Source organism: Dasypus novemcinctus, chromosome 11, assembly GCF_030445035.2.
Source record: "Dasypus novemcinctus isolate mDasNov1 chromosome 11, mDasNov1.1.hap2, whole genome shotgun sequence".
Classification (NCBI taxonomy): Eukaryota; Metazoa; Chordata; class Mammalia; order Cingulata; family Dasypodidae; genus Dasypus; species Dasypus novemcinctus.
The window spans coordinates 40,214,369-40,234,910 of record NC_080683.1 but is presented as its reverse complement, the minus strand read 5'-3'; the positions used below and the strand labels follow the sequence as shown (position 1 = coordinate 40,234,910).

The 20,542-nt window shown below is 33.0% G+C and overlaps 1 protein-coding gene across 8 annotated transcripts in view; it reads right to left on the bottom strand.

Moving 5' to 3' along the window:
• Positions 1-20,542, bottom strand: part of ADGRB3 (adhesion G protein-coupled receptor B3) — a 735,954-nt gene that overhangs the window by 421,288 nt on the left and 294,124 nt on the right. For 4 of the 8 annotated variants that reach the window (XM_023592015.3, XM_058306936.1, XM_004469489.3 and 1 more), the window contains 3 exons: positions 19,521-19,631; positions 13,618-13,779; positions 7,314-7,478 (listed from right to left, as the gene is read on the bottom strand). In XM_023592015.3, coding sequence (XP_023447783.1) covers positions 7,314-7,478; positions 13,618-13,779; positions 19,521-19,631 — 438 coding nt within the window. The remainder of the gene's footprint in view (positions 1-7,313; positions 7,479-13,617; positions 13,780-19,520; positions 19,632-20,542) is intronic. The other 4 variants (XM_058306937.1, XM_058306939.1, XM_058306938.1 and 1 more) reach the window with 1 other exon arrangement.

Here is a 20,542-nt window from a genome sequence, read left to right as displayed (position 1 = left end):
TTTTTCTTTATATATGATGCTCAAATGAGAAACCAGTATTGATATAGTAGCTTCTCCTTTAGCCCTACATTCAGGTTTCAGTTTTCCCCTTACCTTGGGGAAAGTGATGATAAAGACCTACTAAACTCAGCTCTCAAGGAACATTCAGTATAGTCTGGGTGGCTGTGTAAATAAGCAAGAGTTTCAGCTAGAGGTGTTATGAAGACACTGTGATAAAAGGTGATGTGATAGAGAAGGTCTTGATGAGGTCTCTGAAGGGATATCAGAGCTGGGTCCTGAACCACTAAAAGGAACCAGTCATGTGAAGCCTTCCCTACAAGTCCAGTCTTGAGATCAAGCAAGCATTGTTATATTCAGGATCAGAGAAAAGGTTGTAGCTCACAAAGATCATGGAAAGGGAGAATTTATTTCAGGAAATGGGTACAGATAGCATGCAGAAGCCAGATTCTGTAGGTCCCATAGGTGGTGTGATTAAGTAAAATGGGAAGCCACAAGAGGAGTTTAAAATAGGAAATTTAATTATTTACATTTTAAAAGTTAATTTTGCTACTGTATGGAGAAAGGTTTGTAGAAGAGCAAGAATAGGTACAGGGACTCCACTGTAATGCAGACAGAGGTGACAGTGGGGAGAAGCTGGGGGCAGAAGAATTCTGGACCATGGCTTTGAAGTTATCTGATTTAGTGACTGTAGAGTTGGAGAGTTCAGATTTGCATGGACTTGGAACTACACAGGGAACTGGCAAGATGCCTTTAGAGTCTAAGACTGAAAGAAAATGTAAAAGAGCTCAACCTCCCTCTCTTTGGGCAAATGCTAAAGAGCATAAACCTCTGCTTTCTGCTTATTTTATTTTAAAGTAAAAGGCAATTTTAAAATACAATATAATTTTTAAAAATTAAAATAAATACTAGAAGCTAATGAAGCTCAGAAGGGTAAAAAAAAGTTGGTAAAGAAGTTAAGAAAAAGTTTAAATGGAAAAAGTATTAAATATAATAGTAAAGAAAGAAAGCCAAGGCTAATAAACACACAATTAATTTAAAATATTATAACCTAAGAACTGAAGATCACCAGGATAATGCTAAAAACCTAAAATAACACAAAACTAACAATAATAGCCACACAATAGACTAGAAGGCTAAGAATGTAAAATCCAAATCAATTAAAGAACAGGTTAATGAGGCAGCATATGAGTTTCAAATTATATCACCCTCATGCAGAGACCATCAGACACCTTTGAACCAAGGTCAGAGCAAATGCTTAGTATCTTCCCACTAACTGTCCTCAGAAAAGACTCCCTGCAGAGGGACCACTGCAGGTCAGCTTATGCTCCTACAGAGGCTGAATGATCAGAATTTTAGGTCCACAAAACCTGAAGCCTCCTGCTCTAGGTAACAGAGATGTTTGGGTCTGGCTGTATTTCTGAGGGCCTCTTCTTGGGTGATTTTTTCCCCTGGTTTTTAAGGATCCTATGAGAATGTAAATATGCCCTGTGCTGGAGGCTACAAACTAGCAGCATCCTCTCTGATAGTGCTGACTTGACAGGAATATATGTCTTAAGTGCAGGACTGACCCACATGACATTGTTCAGCCCCAAACATTGACACAAGCCAAAAATACTTCTCTCCAGTACAAACCTGGGAGAAGAAATCTTGAGTCTATCATTAAGACTATAGATAAGAAATAGAGCTTAAATGCTATCAAAATATCTTTAGATTATTTGACCTATTTACTCCAAAATCCCTTACTTTCAAAGTAATATCCATATAGAAGGAATGAGAAATATCCTGAAATTTACTTAAGGTTTTATACTTTTCAAGGTACTTCCACTTAATTTTAATCACATATCAAGTCTATGATATGATAGCATAATTAATATTGACTTCATTTTATAAATGAGAAAACGAGGAATAGGCAAGGTAAATAACTTGCCTACATGCATATATCTAATCAAGGATTATGGCTGCCCTTTAATCCATGTCTCCTGAGTTATGGGCCTCTTATTTCCCGCTGAATCACATAACTAAATTAATTTATACTTATTTCAGTATGGAATTTCAAAGTTACTTATATCCCAATAATAGATCTTTCATTTGTTTTAGTTTTTAATTTGTCAATTATTATTATTTTTTCTATGTGTACTCCATTGTATAAGTATTTATCAGACTGATAATTTCCAAAACTGAAATCAAAAGGAAGAACAAGACTTAATATTAATCACTGGCTCCTTCAGTTTCCAACTACTGATGGAGGGGAAAAAGTAATTACTATAATGTTAATTACTAGAAAGTAAATTACTATAAAGCTTGAGACTTTGAATTAAGAACTTAAGTTTTTATTTCTCCCAAAGTATTTAAATTTTTTGGTTACATATCTATATAAATTTGCTGGAAAGCCCATTTGGAAAATGCAAATATTCCATTATATCTGAGACTATTCTCCAGTTAAGTATGAAGAAAAATCAAAACTATTAAAAACAGAAGCATCTAAAATGATCAAATCATCTTAAAGGAGGAATGACCTTTAAGGTTACATCCAGGACTGGCCTGACACTTAAAGCTAGGCCTCAGTGTTGTTTGCAGCTTGACTGGCACTCACAATTAGGCCATCTGTTTCCCTGTTGGAATTAAATTATCTCTGAGAATATCAAACAAGGTCACTCTGAGACAAAGATAAAGTGAGATGAAGCAAGGCCATTTCATAGACAAGAACAACCCACAAAATACCAAACATTCCCCTTTTTGAGCTAACTAGTGGCTGCTACTTCCTTACCAATTACTGCTTAGCTTTGCTCTAGTCTTCCCTCCTCCTAGATAAGATTTATTAAGACAATCGTAGAATTTCTCCCCATGTCTGACAGATTCCAATGTAGGGCAAAGCTCCACTTCTATAAATCCTCCCCCAAATCATATAACATAAGCCTAAATCCCTTACTAAGACTTTTCTAACACCTTATGACTGAGATGACTTACAGTTCCTTATGTTGGATTTCCCTCATTGACATGTAAAAAACTCAACTTGTTCAACTACAGGTTTGATCTGCATGGACATTAGCTGGAGGGCATTGACATCAAAATATTAGTACTTGTAAACTATTTTGCTATTTACCAAATTTTTTTCTCTTACAGCATCTCGAACTTGCCTCTTACTATATTGTGATGAGGGTTTTACTATGTCCCCATTTTACAGATGGAGAAACTAAGGATCAGAAAAATGACACAGATAAAGAAAGGTTAAATCTAAATTTAAATGTGTTCTCTCATAAGAGTCAAAGATCTTTTCACTATACCACATTACTGTATTAATTAATAGTCATAAATGTCTTATAAAGAAAATTTAGATGAGTATTGGAAATTTGGATATGTGTATGACAGGGAATTACAATCAATAGTTACTTTAGGGATACTACCAAGTACAAGCTGCATGGAGAAAGAAATGAGAAATGGAAATGAAGTTCCTTGTACTCAATTATCTTAATGACTACTTTGCTCAATTACTGACAGCAGTAAAATTTCAGAGAAAATAGAAAACATAGGCTAGACTGCTAGAAGCTTTGAGTTTGGCGAGATGAAACAGACCACAAAGACAAATGAATACACACATGTACACAATCTTACATAATCTCACATTTAATTATTAGTATAGATAAGAGAATAAAAGGACAAGGGATCAGTTTATGAAGCAGTGAATGAATCGTAGTTAATTCCTTTTGCTGCTCTATGGCATCTGCCTGCTCACTTTCCCCTACCAACAGCAGGCTCTGCTCTTTGACATGGAACACAAATTAGTAAATTAATAACTTAAACTAAGAACTAGCATCTATCTACCTGTTGCAATTTGAGATTATTTTTAAATCCCCAAAAGAGAGATTATGTTTGTATACTGGTCTGTTTTTCTGGGTATGATACCCTTTGATTGTATTAAATTCAAAGGTTTTAAGTTTACGTGATTAAATCAATTCAGGGCATTTGATTCCACCATGTCGGTAGGGTGTAACAGGTCTAAGTCCTCACTCCCTTGGTGGGCTGATATAAATGGCCACTTGCAGGAAAAAAAACACTGGAAGAGAGAGAGCTCCACAGTCACGGGAGAGGAGAGAACCTTGTTCCTGCAGGCCTGGGAAGAGAGATGAGTCATTCGCCTTAAAGATCATGGCTGAGGAAGCCCAGAAAGAAAGAAGTCCTATGCCAGGTTGTAGGTGAGAGACAGGAAGGTAAACCCTTACAGAGATCTTCCACCATCTTGCTTCAACACGTGGCAGCTGACTTTAGTGATAAAGTAGCCTTGAGTTGAACTCTTTAGGACCTTGTAACTGTAAGCTTTTGCCCCAAATAAATACCCTTCATAAAAGCCAACAGATTTCTGGTACTTTGTACCAGCATCTTTGGCTGGTTAATACATTGCCCTTTCTTTTCTTTCTTCTCTCCTTATCTGGATACTCATGGTATGGCCTATTTTCAACTCAAACAAAGTGGGAGAAAATTAAACATCAACTATAGAAAGTATGTGATAAAAATAGGATATCATCTCTTTATAGATAGATAATAAAATCTTCATAAAGAAAATACATTTGATTATTTTATGTGAAAGATACATGCCATTCTTATATAACACCCATTTCAATATGGTAATCAGGCATGTTTCTTAAAAGCTGGGTGCTGGAATCCTGTTTGGGCATAAGCCCATACTGAAATCTCACTGCCCATTACCACAATCAACATGGTCAAGTCTTGCAAAGGTGGTGAGTAGTTAGAGACTCAATTTGTGGATCTGAATGTTCCTTCTGGCCCTATCCTCCTCTGGTCTGCCCTTCACTTTCTTCATTTCTGATGCACTTTCTGTCTCAGCAAGGCTAGAAGAAATGTACACTGAAGCCACTGAATACTCAAACTACTACCTTTCATCAAAAAGTTAGAGTATGTATATGTGTTTTCTAAAACTGCACTCAACTTTTCACATGCATATGCCTCTGAATAGGTTAAAAATTTCTTGAGATCAGGGGAAATGTTTCCAAATGTTTGCATCAAGTAAATCTTACATATTTTAAAATCATACTGCCAAACTTTTTGGTAGAGTAAAAAAACATTTTTTATTTTAGTCATAGCTATTAGAGTTCCCTTTCAGATACTAAGTAAATTAAGGTATGATACGGTAAGAATTTTAAATCTTTTACAATGCAACTGAATTCAAGAATGGAAATATCAGAAGTCAGAAATAACAACACATGATGCATTTATTAAGAATTTAAGGATGGCGCAATACTCAATTATGAGAGAATATGAATAGGTTTAGAGTCATAAATAATATAAACTTAACTTCCAAAAATTAAGGACCTACACAAAACAAAGTCATGTGATCTTAGTGGTCTTAGGGTTATTCTAGTGATAGTGTAAGGATATTAAAAAAACATGGGGAGCAGATGTAGATCAGTGTTGAGTGCCTGCTTCCAATGTATGAGGTCCTGAATTCAATCCCCAGAACCTCCTAAAAAACAAACAAACAAAAAAACAATTAGCTTGAAAGCGCGTACAGTTTACTCCTATGAAGTTTCATGGATAGAAGACTTGAGAAACCTGGTACATAACATTTGAACCAATCAATGTCATTATTGTCTTTCTACATACAGGGACTAAGTAAGGTAGAATAACAAAAATTAACATGTTCATTAAAAGAAATTCAATAATTAGCTATTCTATTTTGCTCTTCCATGAGTTTAAAACTCATTTTATGGACCGATATGAGGAACTTATATCTGATTTTCTGTAAATGTCAAAATGCACTCTTAAAAAGATTCTTAAATTTATATAAGCATACCCAAACCTTTGGAAAAAGAGCATAAATACATATGTGTGGGCCTGTGTTTGTATGCTTATAGAAAGAAATAAGACTGAATATAATTTATCTCAAAACTGTACTTTCTAAGAGTGATTTACAAATAAGTTACCATGGTTTTGACTTTCTAATATTCATAATAACATGAATATTAAATTTTATTAATTATACTAATAATTCATAGACTCCATAAATTATAGGTGGTAATAGATTATAATACTATCATTTATAGTATGATAGATGATTTTTTATACACAATAAAACTACTATGTCCCCCTAAGTATAGGAACCTATAAATCCTTTGTTAGGAGTCCTTTGAACTAAAAGGGAACCAATATGCTTGTTAGATGATTTTTGCAGATCTGCTGGATGTTTTATTTATATTCTTCAGATGTTTTAGATACTTAAAATTTCCATAACTAAGAAGCATTGCCTCCAAATAGAGGATGTTAACTTAGGGGATTTTGTGTGCAAATCAGACTGATTGTGAATTGGATAAAATGTTAGTAGTTTTGTAGCTAAGTTTCTTTCATGCAGAATCTGTGACTAAATAAGCCAATGAGAAAATCTTCCAAGGAGAAGATAAGCAATGATTTACTTTGGTTTTGACATCATTGTTAGCCTTTGCCACCTGCCATTTGTGTGTGCCTAGCTCCTCTAAAATGTGCTTTACTATCCTGGGAACTTCTGTCATTTACCTGTGTGTATTTCCATCTGTAAATTGTCAGTCCATGATTCACATTGTAGGTAGTTGTTTTGTGTTTAAACATTTGAATAGCATACACAGCAGCATTATGAAAACCTCTCTGGAATTATGATTGAAGTTAATTATCAAGAGATAATTATCAAGAGATAAAAGAGAAGTGAAACATTTTAAATTCTATTTAAATTTTAAAATTGAAATGTGAAGGAAAGAAAAATTTAAATAGCAAAAATACACTCTAAGAACAAAACAGACCACAGTCTTCATAATCACATGAAGATTACATATGATCTAACCATTTTATGAAAATAGAAGGTGAACTAGAAAATCTGATTTCTTAGAAAATATCTGGTCATTTTTACACATTTTTATAAAAGTAAAGACACATTCCTATTCCTTTTTTGAATAAGTGTGAGAGAAGAACATGAGAAGGACTGCCTTTAAACAAGTTGTTCTGAATTACAATATGAAGGCAATATTTAATCTTAATTTTTTGAGACTCCTTGTAATTTGCCCATCAGGGAAATTCAAGCATAGCTAAAATCTTAGTGGAAGGTAAGCATTGATTGCTACTCAGCCAAGAAATATCACACCATTGTATATGATAGTATCAAGGGAAAAAAACCCAAACAACAGCTATAGGCAAGAAATAATGACCAGAAGACCCAATTTCCAATGTGACTGAATAAAGGTTGTACTCTTAATATTTCCTATGTTTTTATACTCAGGGCCATAAATTGAAGTACACGAATGAAAAGTTCACGAAATGTGGAACTAGCTCACCTGGGCAGAGAGCAATATTACAAGGCTTATGATGGGTTTCAGGTCCTTCACATGGCCTTCCTCCATACTGAGGAGGTGTACATGACCTTGTTCTCGTTCTTTGGCCTCGACCACATGTAAATGAACATAAGCTCCATGGAGACCACTCCTCCCAAACTCCATGTACTGTAATAAAGCAAAGAAGCTTCAGCAACAAAAGCAGAGAGGTAAAGGCAATTTTTTTTTCTTTTTAATCAAGAAAAACTCATCAAATAGACAAGTATGATATTTTCAAAACTCAGCTAACATTCTTATTTGATATAAAATCTGAAAATTATTTTAAAAATTTATTAAAATAATGGAGAAATGCATGTGCTTTTTCTGCATTGAAACACAATTATTCCTGTCATAGACTTTAAAGTTTCCCTTTTTTGAACGGAACCATAGCACGACTACCCCTGCGGTAAAATAGTCATGGCTTGTTTTTAAGTCAAAGTAATATCATCAAAGTTAGTACAGAAAACTAAATTTCTTAGAGCAGAGATGATTTTCTGGAATTATTTCAAAAGGTAAGGGCCAACTTAATTCTTCCAAAACATAAAATTTTGAGATTAATGGTTACCATAATGTCAGAAAATTTAAAAATTCTGAAAATTAATGGTACATATTTTTAAAAGATTTTAAACCTCACATTGTGGAAAATAAATGTATTTTTATTATTAAAAAATTTGGGTGGGTTAAAGTACTCTTTCTCTGAATAAAAGGGAAATTCAAACTATCTACTGGCAAAAGACCCTACTCTTGGAAAATATGAAGAGGTCTTTCTAGTGGGCATAAACTAGAAGATGAATTTCTTAGTTGACGGAACTGGAAATTTTCTTAAGATAAACTAAATTTGTGCCACTACACGAAATTCAAATGTCATCAGAAGTACTAACATTATTGGTATTCCTCCATAATAACCAGTGTGAATAAATATTGACATGTTTTGCAAAAGTTGATCAGGGTTCAAAGTTTAGATTCCTTCTCTGCATTATCAACTCACCACCCTCATCCTGATTCTTATTATTAGGGGCAGCAAGTAATAGCACCTTGTGGATAATACAATGAAAAAGAAGTCTGGCAAAATTGCTCTTTGGTTCAAAAGCTCCTGCCTTGATGTTGAAACTCTGATCTTATTACCATGCTTTAGATGAGCAAGAATTCAGATATTTGGTATGATACCCACCGGGGTGGCTAGAGGGACTGGACTTTAAGATGATGAAAAAAGATCAATTTGTCCTTAACATTGGCAGAGACAAGAAGAAGTGTATTTGAAGTGGTAGCAAAGTTATGCAAATAAATACAGTATACCTGGAAAGTTTTTCAGGATTTTGATGACCAACTTGTTACTTTAAAAACACATATAGGATGCCTCAATTGTGAGATACTCCAATCACCTATGTTACTGGATTCTCATAAATGGTTGTGAAAATATACTTAAATATTGAAAAAAGTTAGACAAATTTGATTAATATTTGATGAAATTTTATTTAAAATTCTGTAAAACTTGATGAAAAATCTTTTAAAAATAAAATATAGAAAAAGAACACGAGTGCAAGAGAAATAAGGTTGTTCTCATTTTTCCCATGAAAGTCAATTTGTGTTGATGGTATAAGAATAAACAGCAAATATTTATTAGTAAATATGCATTTAAGTCTAAGGAAAAATTATATAAGAGCAATTCCTCTATATATTTTTAAATACCTCATACTAATATATTTGTCACGCAAATTTTACAGTTATCTATCTACATATTAATTTCCAGTTACCAGACTTCTCCATTTAAAAAATCAACTTTTCCTCTCCTATTTTCCATATGAAGTGCTCATGATACCATATAATATTCATATTAATTTTCTCTTATATCTGACCACACTGCCCTATATGTATTGCACAATACCAAGTGGGCGAAAGTTGCTAAATTGGCAAAGTTTTCTCTATTAATGTAAAAAATGTTGATTAATCTTGCTGGCTTAGTTATAGGAAACTCAAGTCCTATGAAAATTAATAAGTTACCTAGTACTTTTTCTATTCTTTATTGCTCCATGGTAAAATTTTTTGACTCATTCGTATCATTTTTAAAAGATAGACCACAAAAACTTGTTCTCATTTGGAATTTTAAATCAAATAATATAAAATATTTCCTCTGTTTAAAAAGGGATACACCTTTATTAACAATTTGTTATTTTAGATATCATTGAAATTCATAGGAAATATTAAGACAAATCCTATAATGTTTATGAATGTTATTCCTAAGATTTATGTTAAAGATTAAATATTTTTATTTTAATGGAAAGTTGTTATATAAATTCTCTTATTTTTCAGTGAAATATGGATATCTATAGGTGAGCTAGTCAATTAAAATCTAATAAAAGTAAAAATTAAAATTAAATGAATCTATTTTATAGTTTTGCGCTTTAACTTAAGAGCTAGCTTTTTGTCGTATCTCAACTGTGCATTCTAGATATGAAGTAAGGAATGCACAACACACAAAATACATTACTACCAGATTCTGAAATAAACATATTGAGAATTCTCATGTAATTTGATTTAGCTGTAAAAAAATAACTCCTTTAAGCAAAAGGGCTTTTTTCCTTAAGAAATAAATGGATGTAGAAAATCTGACATTTACGAAAAAAAAGAAAAAAGAATATCCAAACGCTTCCTTAACCCAAGTAAATTTCATCTAGAGGATTAACATACACAGAGCAGACCTGTGATTCTCAACATGGGACAATTTTGACCCTATCAGGAGACATTTAGCAATGTCTGGAGGTATTTCGGTTCTTACAACTCTGGGCATAGGTTTACAACTGGCGTGTTTATTAGGGTAGAGGCCAGAGATTCTGCTAAACATCCAACAATGACCATGATAGCCCCCCACAACAGAAACTTATCCAGGCCAAAATGTTAAAAGTGCCATGGTTCAGAAACCATGGAGTCTCCCAAGAAACCAGGACAGTTAATATACAATTTAATATAACTCTCTACTTTCCTCAGTTACTTTCTGTGTATCTGCATCATTTTATTTTCTGAGTAATGAGAGCTACTGAAGCAAGTATAATGTCAAATCATCAATTCTGAAAAAGACTGGGTATTCTAGGATCTATATTAGAAGTAATTTATTATTATGCAACTTAGTTAAGAAAATCCTTTTGACATTTGGAAAGTATGGGTGAAAGGTAACTAATTTATAAAATGACTGATTAGCCTTTTATAGTGCAAATAAATATAAGCTTTAACTCTATCATCTCACATATTTTGTGGAAAGTGACTTAAATATTCAGTTCTTCCTTTCCTTGAATAATTTTCATTAATTAAATGCCAAATACATTTAAGTACCCACAATGTGACAAGTTGGTTACTAATTCTGAGCTATTTTTCTTCTTGTGAATTTAAAGTATTATTTTAGAAAGATGTTTACATTGCTTAAAATACTATTTAATTTTTAAAATTCACTGTTTTCAGTATATAATAGATCAAAAAAGAAGTATATATTTACCAGCCTGGCAAACACCTAAACAAAATATTGAATGCAAAATATTCCATAACAAATACAATAACCATATGAAAGAAATTCCAATTTCCTATACTGGGATGCTTATTTTACATCTTAAAATAATGAAATTACTAAAGTGTAGAATATTCTTCATGTTTAGAAAATAAAAAATAAGTCCACAAAAGTATTTTCATTCTTCTTAGTTAATGACATGCACCACAACAAAGATGAAAAGAGTATTTTTATTATCATCAGTATTATATAACCAAATTCAGAAAGAAAGAAAAACTAAATATGTATTATGGTGAAGAGGAGGAACTAGTAATTGTTATGTACTTTTTCCATAAGTATAAGAATAGGAGGTTTAAGAAATTGAGGAAAACCTTTATAATCATGGCATATTATTCAGTTTTCTGGAGAAGTACGCTGTTTCCATCACATGTGCTCTCTGTGTGCCATGAATGATTTAATTAGTGGCCTCTGGCAGAACAGTGGAGGCCATATCAGGTCTATGAATGTGCATAACAGAGGCAGGAAGGTAAGCTACAGAGAAAGAATCGTGAAGAACACTTCAGCACCACCTAAACTCCCATTTGGCATTTGGGGTTCTATTGGCATTAGATTTTATCCTTGTATGTTGAAATATTCTTGACTATTCAAATAGATGCTGACAATAGATAGGTTTATGTATCTAGTATAGCTGAAATCTCTACTGACACTTTTCTCATTGCCAAAGACAGGGCTCTTGACCTTGCAATTCCTGCTGTAAGTAAGGAATAGTTTTAAGCATTCAACCTGGCAACCCACTCTACCCACACCCAAATTAAAATCCACAAGCCATTTATCCTTGTAAATCTTCAACTCCTTACTTTTCATTTGTCTTCTCTGGCCTAATCTACCTAGAATGTTTGCTCTATAACCCCTGTTTTATCATCTGTTTATCACCCCTGTTTTCACTGTTGCCAACATTGCCTTTCTCTTTTCCATCAACTCCTTAGACATTTCCCCCCACTCTGGATCTTTTCATTTTCTATTTCACTTATTTTTGTGTGTTTGAGTCTCACTGACCCTCAATGATTTTTCTTGTTTTCAGTATTGCTCTTTGCCTGCTAATTCTACCTTCCTTTCCTCATAGCCTTCGGTTTTCTGCCCCATTTAGCCTTTAATTCAACCTTCATCTACTGCTTTGTTCCCGCCCAAATCTGTTATGAGACCTATTATCTCATTATACCATTCCTCTTCCACTTTCTTCCCACTACTTCCTTTACCTTTCATTTCCTCAGACTATCTTTTAATGGATCTCCCTTACCTATTCTGCTGTGAAATTGGGATTACCCCAGCCCTTTCCAACACCACCCACTCTCTACTCTGGCATTTAAAAACTGTGGAATCAGCCATCTGTGGAAAGGAAATTCAAAAGGAAACCTTTAAGCACAATTTAGCAGCAGACAGGCTGCTGCAGTGCCAGCCCCTCTCTTTATGCCCAGTCCTTTCTGGAGATTTCCAGAGAGGCTGTGAATCTACACCCAGTGTCAAATGCAGTGGTTGAAAAGGTCACAGTCAACCACCTACCAAGTGGTTGGACAAAAATATAAACCTAGAGATCTACAACATCATGTGCTATGGACTTATTGAAAGGAAGTCTGTATTTCTTTTCTTTTCTTTTTTAAATTTTTTTTTTTTAATTTCTCTTCCCTTGCTCCTCCTCCCCCCAGTTGTCTGCTCTCTGCGTGCATTCACTGTGTGTACTTCTGTGATCGCTTCTATCCTTATCAGCAGCACCGGGAATCTGTGTTTCTTTTTGTTGCATCATCATGTTGCGTCAGCTCTCCGTGTGTACGGCACCATTCCTGGGCAGGCTGCACTTTCTTTCATGCTGGGGAGGCTCTCCTTACAGGGAGCACTCCTTGCGTGTGGGGCTCCCCTATGCGGGGGACACCCCTGCGTGGCAGGGCACTCCTTGCGCGCATCAGCACTGTGCATGGGCCAGCTCCACACGGGTCAAAGATGCCCAGGGTTTGAACCGTGGACCTCCCATGTGGTAGGCGGATGCCCTATCCATTGGGAGGAGGCTGCTTCCCTGTATTTCTTTTCACACTTATTTTTACATGAAAGTGTGTGGTCTGAGAGGGAGAAAAGCCTGAAATATGTATGTGTGTATCAACTGAAACAAAATTTTGATTTAACAGGGAAAGTCTTACCCTAAGTGGCAAGCTATGTTCCAATTAACATTAAAAATATTTTTCCTTTTTCATTAATGACTTAAAATTTATAAAGCAATGGATGGATCTTAAGAATATAGCCACCTGAATGAAATAAAATAACAAAAAGTCCTTTGTCCAAGGACTCTTTTTTCTTGACAGGGTCCAATGTGGTAGGAAAATAGCAAGACTGCCTTAAAGACTATCAAACAATTCTTAAACACTGGATGCATATCTTATTTCCAGCATGGCAGAATATTACACATTATTCCCAAATCATTTGTTTAGACAAATTCCTCATCTAAAATAGAGGAAAGGTATTTTAAATATAAATACTGTTAGAAACCAGATGCAGAAATTTGAAGCTAATACTTGCTGGGGAGAGGGGATCACTTATGTAATTTCTTGACTGCTCCCAAAGCAAAAATAAAAACATACATAATGAAATTTCACAGTTGAATAACATGCATCCACTCTAATTAAAATATCTAGACCCAGATCATATGAAAACAACAAATTGTTCCAAATGCGTAGCATGACATAATTCAATAACATCCATAGTTGAAGTTGCTGCTAACACTACCTGGACAGAGGGCAGTGTTATTGCAAACCCTTGATTCTCTTAATGGGCCGCTGCAGTGTGTCCCGTAAGGTGATACACAAGTTCTGGTTCGCACCTGCGACCCTTGACCACAAGTAACTGAGCATGTGCTCCACTGGGACCACTCTTCCACACCAGATTCACCTGTGTACAAAACAACAAATAAACATGAAATACTGCCTTGAATATTCATTTAGCAAACATTATCCCAAACTGACATTGTGACATGCAAGAATAATTTAAATGTAAAAAAATACAACAATATATCAAAAGGTACAAGAAAACATTTCAGAGAAAAAGAAATTTTATGTTGGGATGCATATAATGCCAAGGCAAGGACTGAGTTTGCTATAACATTATTAGCAAAACTGCTCTTCACAAATTTCACTATGCTATAGGCACTTTGAAGGAACTAGTCAGCATTTTCAATAAGGATGGTTTTTTAAGTGATCTGCTACAAGCCAGTCTGAGGTTTTTGTGTGTGATGGGAAAAGAAGCAAAATGGATTCCTTAATTTACTGTCTTTGTTGAGCGAAAACAGAGTGCTGAGTGTTGATGTATTCTTCATCAGTCTTTTACTGCAGAGGCCCCTTTCTAATGCTGGATGAGGTAGAACCCTGGGAGTTAGGCACAACTCATTTTTATTGTTTTGAACATTGACATTCACTTATAATTTATTGCTAGTGTGACTCCTACTTTATTTTGTGACAATTCATTAAAAACTTTCAGTTCAAATTTTTCCCACAACATCCAGTAAAGAAATCATTTTTACTTGAAAGAAAGGAGAATTCCTCTAAACTTCCTATTAACTTAATATGGAACTAAGGTTTACTGAGAAGTAGGGTCTGAAAAAGTCAATGAATGTCTGCATTTATTAATTTCCTCAAATTAATATCACATTGAAACTATGCCTAATTTCTATTGCTATCTAGAGTCAGGTCCCAAGGAGACATGAAGTCAAGAATTTCTAAGACCATCAGAGTAGGCTTTTAATTTTATCCTGGCATTGTGCTCAGCAAAAAAATTTAAAACTATTCCAAAACTTGTCAGTTTCTTTGCTCTAAATATAAAATGGGGTCATTGACATGCTAGCAGTAACTATTCAAGTTAACCACTTGATTATCGAAAACCTTTACAGGTGAGGTGTTTCTGAAAACTGTATTACTGATTATGTAGATCAAGGAGATATTTAGTTATATTTTATAGTTTCTATTTAGAATTCATCTTTGGAATAGAATTCAAAGGACAGAATAAAAAGTGTACTTGATGAGGTAGTTGATTTACCTTTGGCACAAGCTTCTCATCTCTTTGAGGGTCCATAACAACCAGTTCTCAGATCAGCACTTGTTCACAGACTTACTCTTACACTTTGGTCTGCACAATGCACCTGGAGGTGCAGATGATAATGCATCCGTAAGTAGTACATATCAAAAGGGCACAGAGAGTGGTGACTTGGATGATATGTTACTTTAAATAGGAATATATTTCTGCATTGTGTTTGCCCTGGAGGTACTGTACAGATCATCTTTACTCTTTTCAGTATTTTTTTGCCTTCAGAAAGCTATGTATAATTTTAATATCATAAAAATGTTCTTGATTGACTAAATATTTAAAGCTGTGCCTCATAATTTGTTCTTTTACATGTAAAGAATATAAAGATTGAAAATATTATTCTATAAACCCCAAAATATGACAATAATTTTAAAATATCCACACATATATGTATACCTGCACATATGCCTGTGGCAATGAAAAATCTAAGTTTAAGGTTAGGGACAATGTTATGCATTTCCCTTCCTTTTTCTATTCCAACTTGTGTTAGTGATGGGATTAAGTAGAATGGAAATATTATGGTTGCCTGTTATTATTAATACTCAAAAGCCAGAAAACCGAAAATAATATGAGTATATAAGTGAAATAATAAAGGTTATGAATAAAATTAGTTATGTTTTGCCACAAAAGCAGTTCTTATCTTACCCTTTATTGTTATAATGGCAGAAAAATTGTTTTGATTAAGCTGGGCAACTAACCAGGATAACCTACCTTTAATGCAGCTATATATTTCTGTCAGCTATTTAAAAATTTGAGTTGCTTCTGAACGTATTATACTGCAATGATATTGGATAGGCTCAGCAGTGGTACCTGGATCATGGGATATTGATAATGAATGCTCAAAATCGAACTTTTTCACTCTCCCTCAAACTGATGATTCATTTCATTGATCAAAAACAAAATAAACAGATAAAACACATATTGGCTTTCAAATTTGGAATCAAATTTTGACACTACAACACTGGCCCACCTACCAAAATATTTTCTTACAGCTCAAATGCTATAGTTGCAACTTATATTATCACTAATCACTTAATATTTCTTTGTTGCAGCTTCCTTATTCTAAATGTGTGAAGTCTACTCTAGTCCAGCACATTGAGTCATTGTGAGAAAGAACTCATATACTTTCCAAGCAAAGCATTTCTTAAAAAACTTAATGACATTAAGAAAGTAAAAAGCATACTCTTTTTAATATATGTATCTTGGGAGATAGCACAAACTAACTAGTACCTTAACTTGTAAATGAGAAGGCATATTAAAGGTCATGTAGAAATCTTCAGTACTAGAAGACACTATTATGGCTCTTTTTCCTAGCACACAAAAAAAGGAAAGGGAACAGGAAAAGCATGGCAATTAAAATCAGAAGATCTGGTTTTGATGGAAAGCTACTTTCTCTGTGTCCTTGAGAAAGTCTCTTTATTTCTAGGAACCTCTTCAATAAAATGAGCAACATATCTCTCAAATTCTATTTGTGAAGATTAGTTGAGATAACTTTTGAGTGCATTTTAAAATAGAAGTAATGTATTAATATAAGATTGCACCAGTATGTTAAAATCATGAAATTAGAAAACCCCTTAATTTTCACTTTCTATTTAGATAACATGTCACCTATTCCGAGGCTATCTTCCTCACTGTAATAAAACACCATTTTTCTAAATATGTTTATAAAATTATTTGATAAGTTAAGATGTCTTAAGCCATCTTATTGGATATTTAATGTAGATGTCACTACTATTAAGTGTCTAATTCTGTGCCTAATACTTCATTTCATTTCTCTTTATCATAAATATAAATTTTGTCCTCAACTATTAGAGTATCATCCATCTATGTTCAGACTTGCTTATCTCAGTTATTAAACTGACCATGCCATAGCAAGTTATTTTCATGAACTGATGTTAATTTACCTGATGTCATTCATTTTGTTAAAATAAATTCTACTCACATTCTCATTTTATAGGAAACTTTATTTTTAAATTTATAGTATAATGATCATATTGATTGAAGAGGCCAGGTTACTCATTTTGAGTAATTAATTCATTAAGTTTTAAAGTCTGATGGCTTTGGTTTGTTTTTCTTCAGAATAATACAAAATATATTATATTACTTTTACTATTTAATTTTACATCTATTGCATTATTTTTGTTCTCAAATTAATGTTAACAATATTTATAATTATTTATATAGAACATTGATTTCTTGGTTTGAAAGACAAGTATAAAAAAATAAGTTTATAAATAAAACATAGTATTTGTAAAATTTCATTGTGTGACACTTACCTGTATTGATTTGGACTACCTTAACAACTAATGAAAGTATAATCCATAATATATTTTAAAAATTCTTCAGTTTAGGTTTATAATTGCCTAGTTAAAAATTATTACAACTTTTTTTGCTTTTAAAAACTATTCAAAACAATGCAGTTTTCCAGTCTTAAATCAATATTGTATTTTAATTTAAATATAAATATGAAATACTTGTGTTTATATTAACTATACTTTCTTTGATTTAAAATGAAATAATAAATATTTATTACTTATCAATTCAAGTATCCAATCAGGTTTTTTATTCTATATATTGTTATTGCAAACACCATGGGAAATGGTTTTAAAGTTCTCCATGGATCTATTTAAGAAGTGTTTCATGTATTTTACCAAATAACATGTTACTTTATATTACATACAAAACAATGCCTAGAAAAGAATAAGTAAATGAAAAAACAGATAATAGCAATTTCTCACTAAGAAAGCACAATGTTTCTTGTGATCCGAATTTGCAAAAAAAAAGGGTTTTGGCTGAAAATTGTGACTTTCCTTGGTATATGTAGGCAAATTGAAAACTGAATTTATATCAAAACTCCTGGCCAGATTGCCTATTTATGCATAAACTAAATGTACATGCATTATTTGAAATCTAAAATTATGGTTCTCCTTTTCACTCCCCACCTGACTTCAATTCTTAGGAACATCAGGTGTGTCACCTATTTTGCTCAAAGGAGTGGCACCTCCTCTAATCTTGCAGAAATGTCTCAGTGAGATAGAATCTTAGAGAGGTTGAGTTTTCAGTCCATGTCCTATGCTTTTGTTAAGAACCAAACATTCCCTAATCCCTGGCCAATGGTGGAGACTTTTTGCTATCTGAAAGAAGAAAAATACATTTAGAAATTTGGAAATTTGCCTGTACTTGGTAATGTACTTTTGGACTTGTTCAAGCAAGAAACACAAATATAAATGGCTTTTTATTAAATAAGAAGGTGCACCAAAAACCATTTAGGCGAACAAGTTTTCTTCATTGCTGGATTTTATGCAACATGTATCTCTTAAAAACTATAAATGTGCCCTTATTATTGAATTTATTATAAACATCCTTCCTGTTCTGAGAATTCTAACTTTGACTTACTTGCCACTAACATATTAAAATCTACTACTCACCCATTACCAATATTCATTGAGTATTTGCATCTTTAGGTTGTAGATTCAGATCTAGTATTCTGAATAAATATTATACTGAGAACATATGAACTGAAAGAAATATTCATTTTTCAAGAGAATTTCATCAAAATCAGTCTGAAATTTAAAGTCAGTCCAGAGAGGTTGGCATGTACTTGAAACTTCTGTCGTAATGATAAAATAAATCATCTAGATTGGAATGTATAAAACTTTATACAGACAGATGAATTATTAGTTTTCAATTTCCCAAAATAAAGATGGTAGCTGAAATGTTCACAGCACGGTTTGAATACTTTTCTTCCAAGGATGTACCACATGCAATGTAACCAGATGGAATTTTAGCACAATTATAATGATAAGTCAAAATTTTAATGTATTTATTTGTTCAGACTATATGATCTAAAAATAAATGTTTAGGTATAAATTACATACATTCAGAATATACATATTTTTTGGGGAATGGTATATTTAAAATAATCTAATGAATTTAGAATTTAAAAATTTTATAAACCAGAAAGTCATTTTTGTTGATATTTAGTTATTTGGAGTATATTATATTTTACAATTAAAGACTGTCTATTTTTTACTATTCAGTTTATTTTAAAAACACTGTTTTCAATTTAAGAATATTAAACTCTTAAAAATCTTTCCAGCTAATTCTACTCATTTTAACAATCAATATTTATATATAAAGTATGAAATTTGAAGAAATATTCAGTATATTCAATTTTGTTAAATTAAATTATCTAAAGTCCTATTTAAAATTCTAATTCTGAAAAGTCCTAAATCAATCATTGAAGAAATAACTTTGTTGACTTTCTTTGAAAGTTTCATGATACAATTTAGTTTATTAACATAAATAAATGAACATGAATATGTAAATCTTAAATGTCCAATACTGAATACAAAATAATTTTTACCACACATTTTTTGTGCACTTTTCAATTCACAGCTACTTTATTTATGGACTTTAACTGGTGACAAAAAAATGGCTCAAAAAAGATCAGCTCAAAAAAATTGACAAATGTGCAGCAAAAGATTATGAAAACATGCAGTGGTTTCATTAAATTAACGACAATAAATAGAAAAATGTAACTAACGTATTACCAGTTTGTGCCATAAATTTAGCAGCATCAGCTTGTTCCTGAGGGACCCTTTTTTCATGAACAGATCGAGGTCGCTGACTTTTAATTGTATGATCTCCCATCATTCCAAATTCTAAAGACAGAATAAAGGTATATGAAAGCTTGTGTGTAGACATTTCTCACAAATTACATTATTGTCTCATGCAATATGTTCCTACACATATCTAGAGGTTACTGACTAAATTCACAATTCCTGAATTTGTTAAACTGAGATCAGCTCAACTTTGGAATATCTTTAAACTCTGGTCAGAAAATCTATAATAAACATGAACAAGGTTTCAAGAAACAATAACAGTCAATGAAATGACACATTAGATTTCATGTTAGCTCAATTGACAGAACTATTCTACTCCTTTCTGATAATGTTTCAAAGTAATACATAAGAAAAAATACAACCACGGTGTTAACTATTGTTTTTCAGGGATGGCATCCTGAGTAGCTAACAGCTGCTTCTTTACTGACCGCTAAGCACCCCCACAAGCTTTTCAGCAGTTTTCTTGAGGAATAAAGAATCCGGTATCCTAAGTCTCCTACGGTAAGCAATCACTTAACGGACTATTTTTCTAAAGATGACGTTGCCCATGGTATCCTCAAAGGCTAATGGAAAGTTGTAGCCATAGTACTCTCAGCCTCTCGTGCCTTGCCCCAAAATAATTCCTCACCCCTTTCCTAGCCACAAGTAAGAGTTTTTCCTCTTTTAAAAATTATATGTTTCATTTAAAAATATAATGACTCCTTTATTTTTATTTCGTCCTTTGATAATATAGCTCTTAGAAAAAGCAAAAAATCTGGGTTTAGTTCAGAGGGAAATCGGGAGGGAAATGATAAATTGGACAAAAGAATCGTTTCCATGTAACATGTTTCTAAAAATTCATTTACCTGGAATTCTGCAAGAGTGTCCTACTTACTGCACTGTTACCGTAAGATAATTTTAATAAAACCAAAGCTTAATACATGGAATAGTTGTTGGTTCAGCCTTCCAGG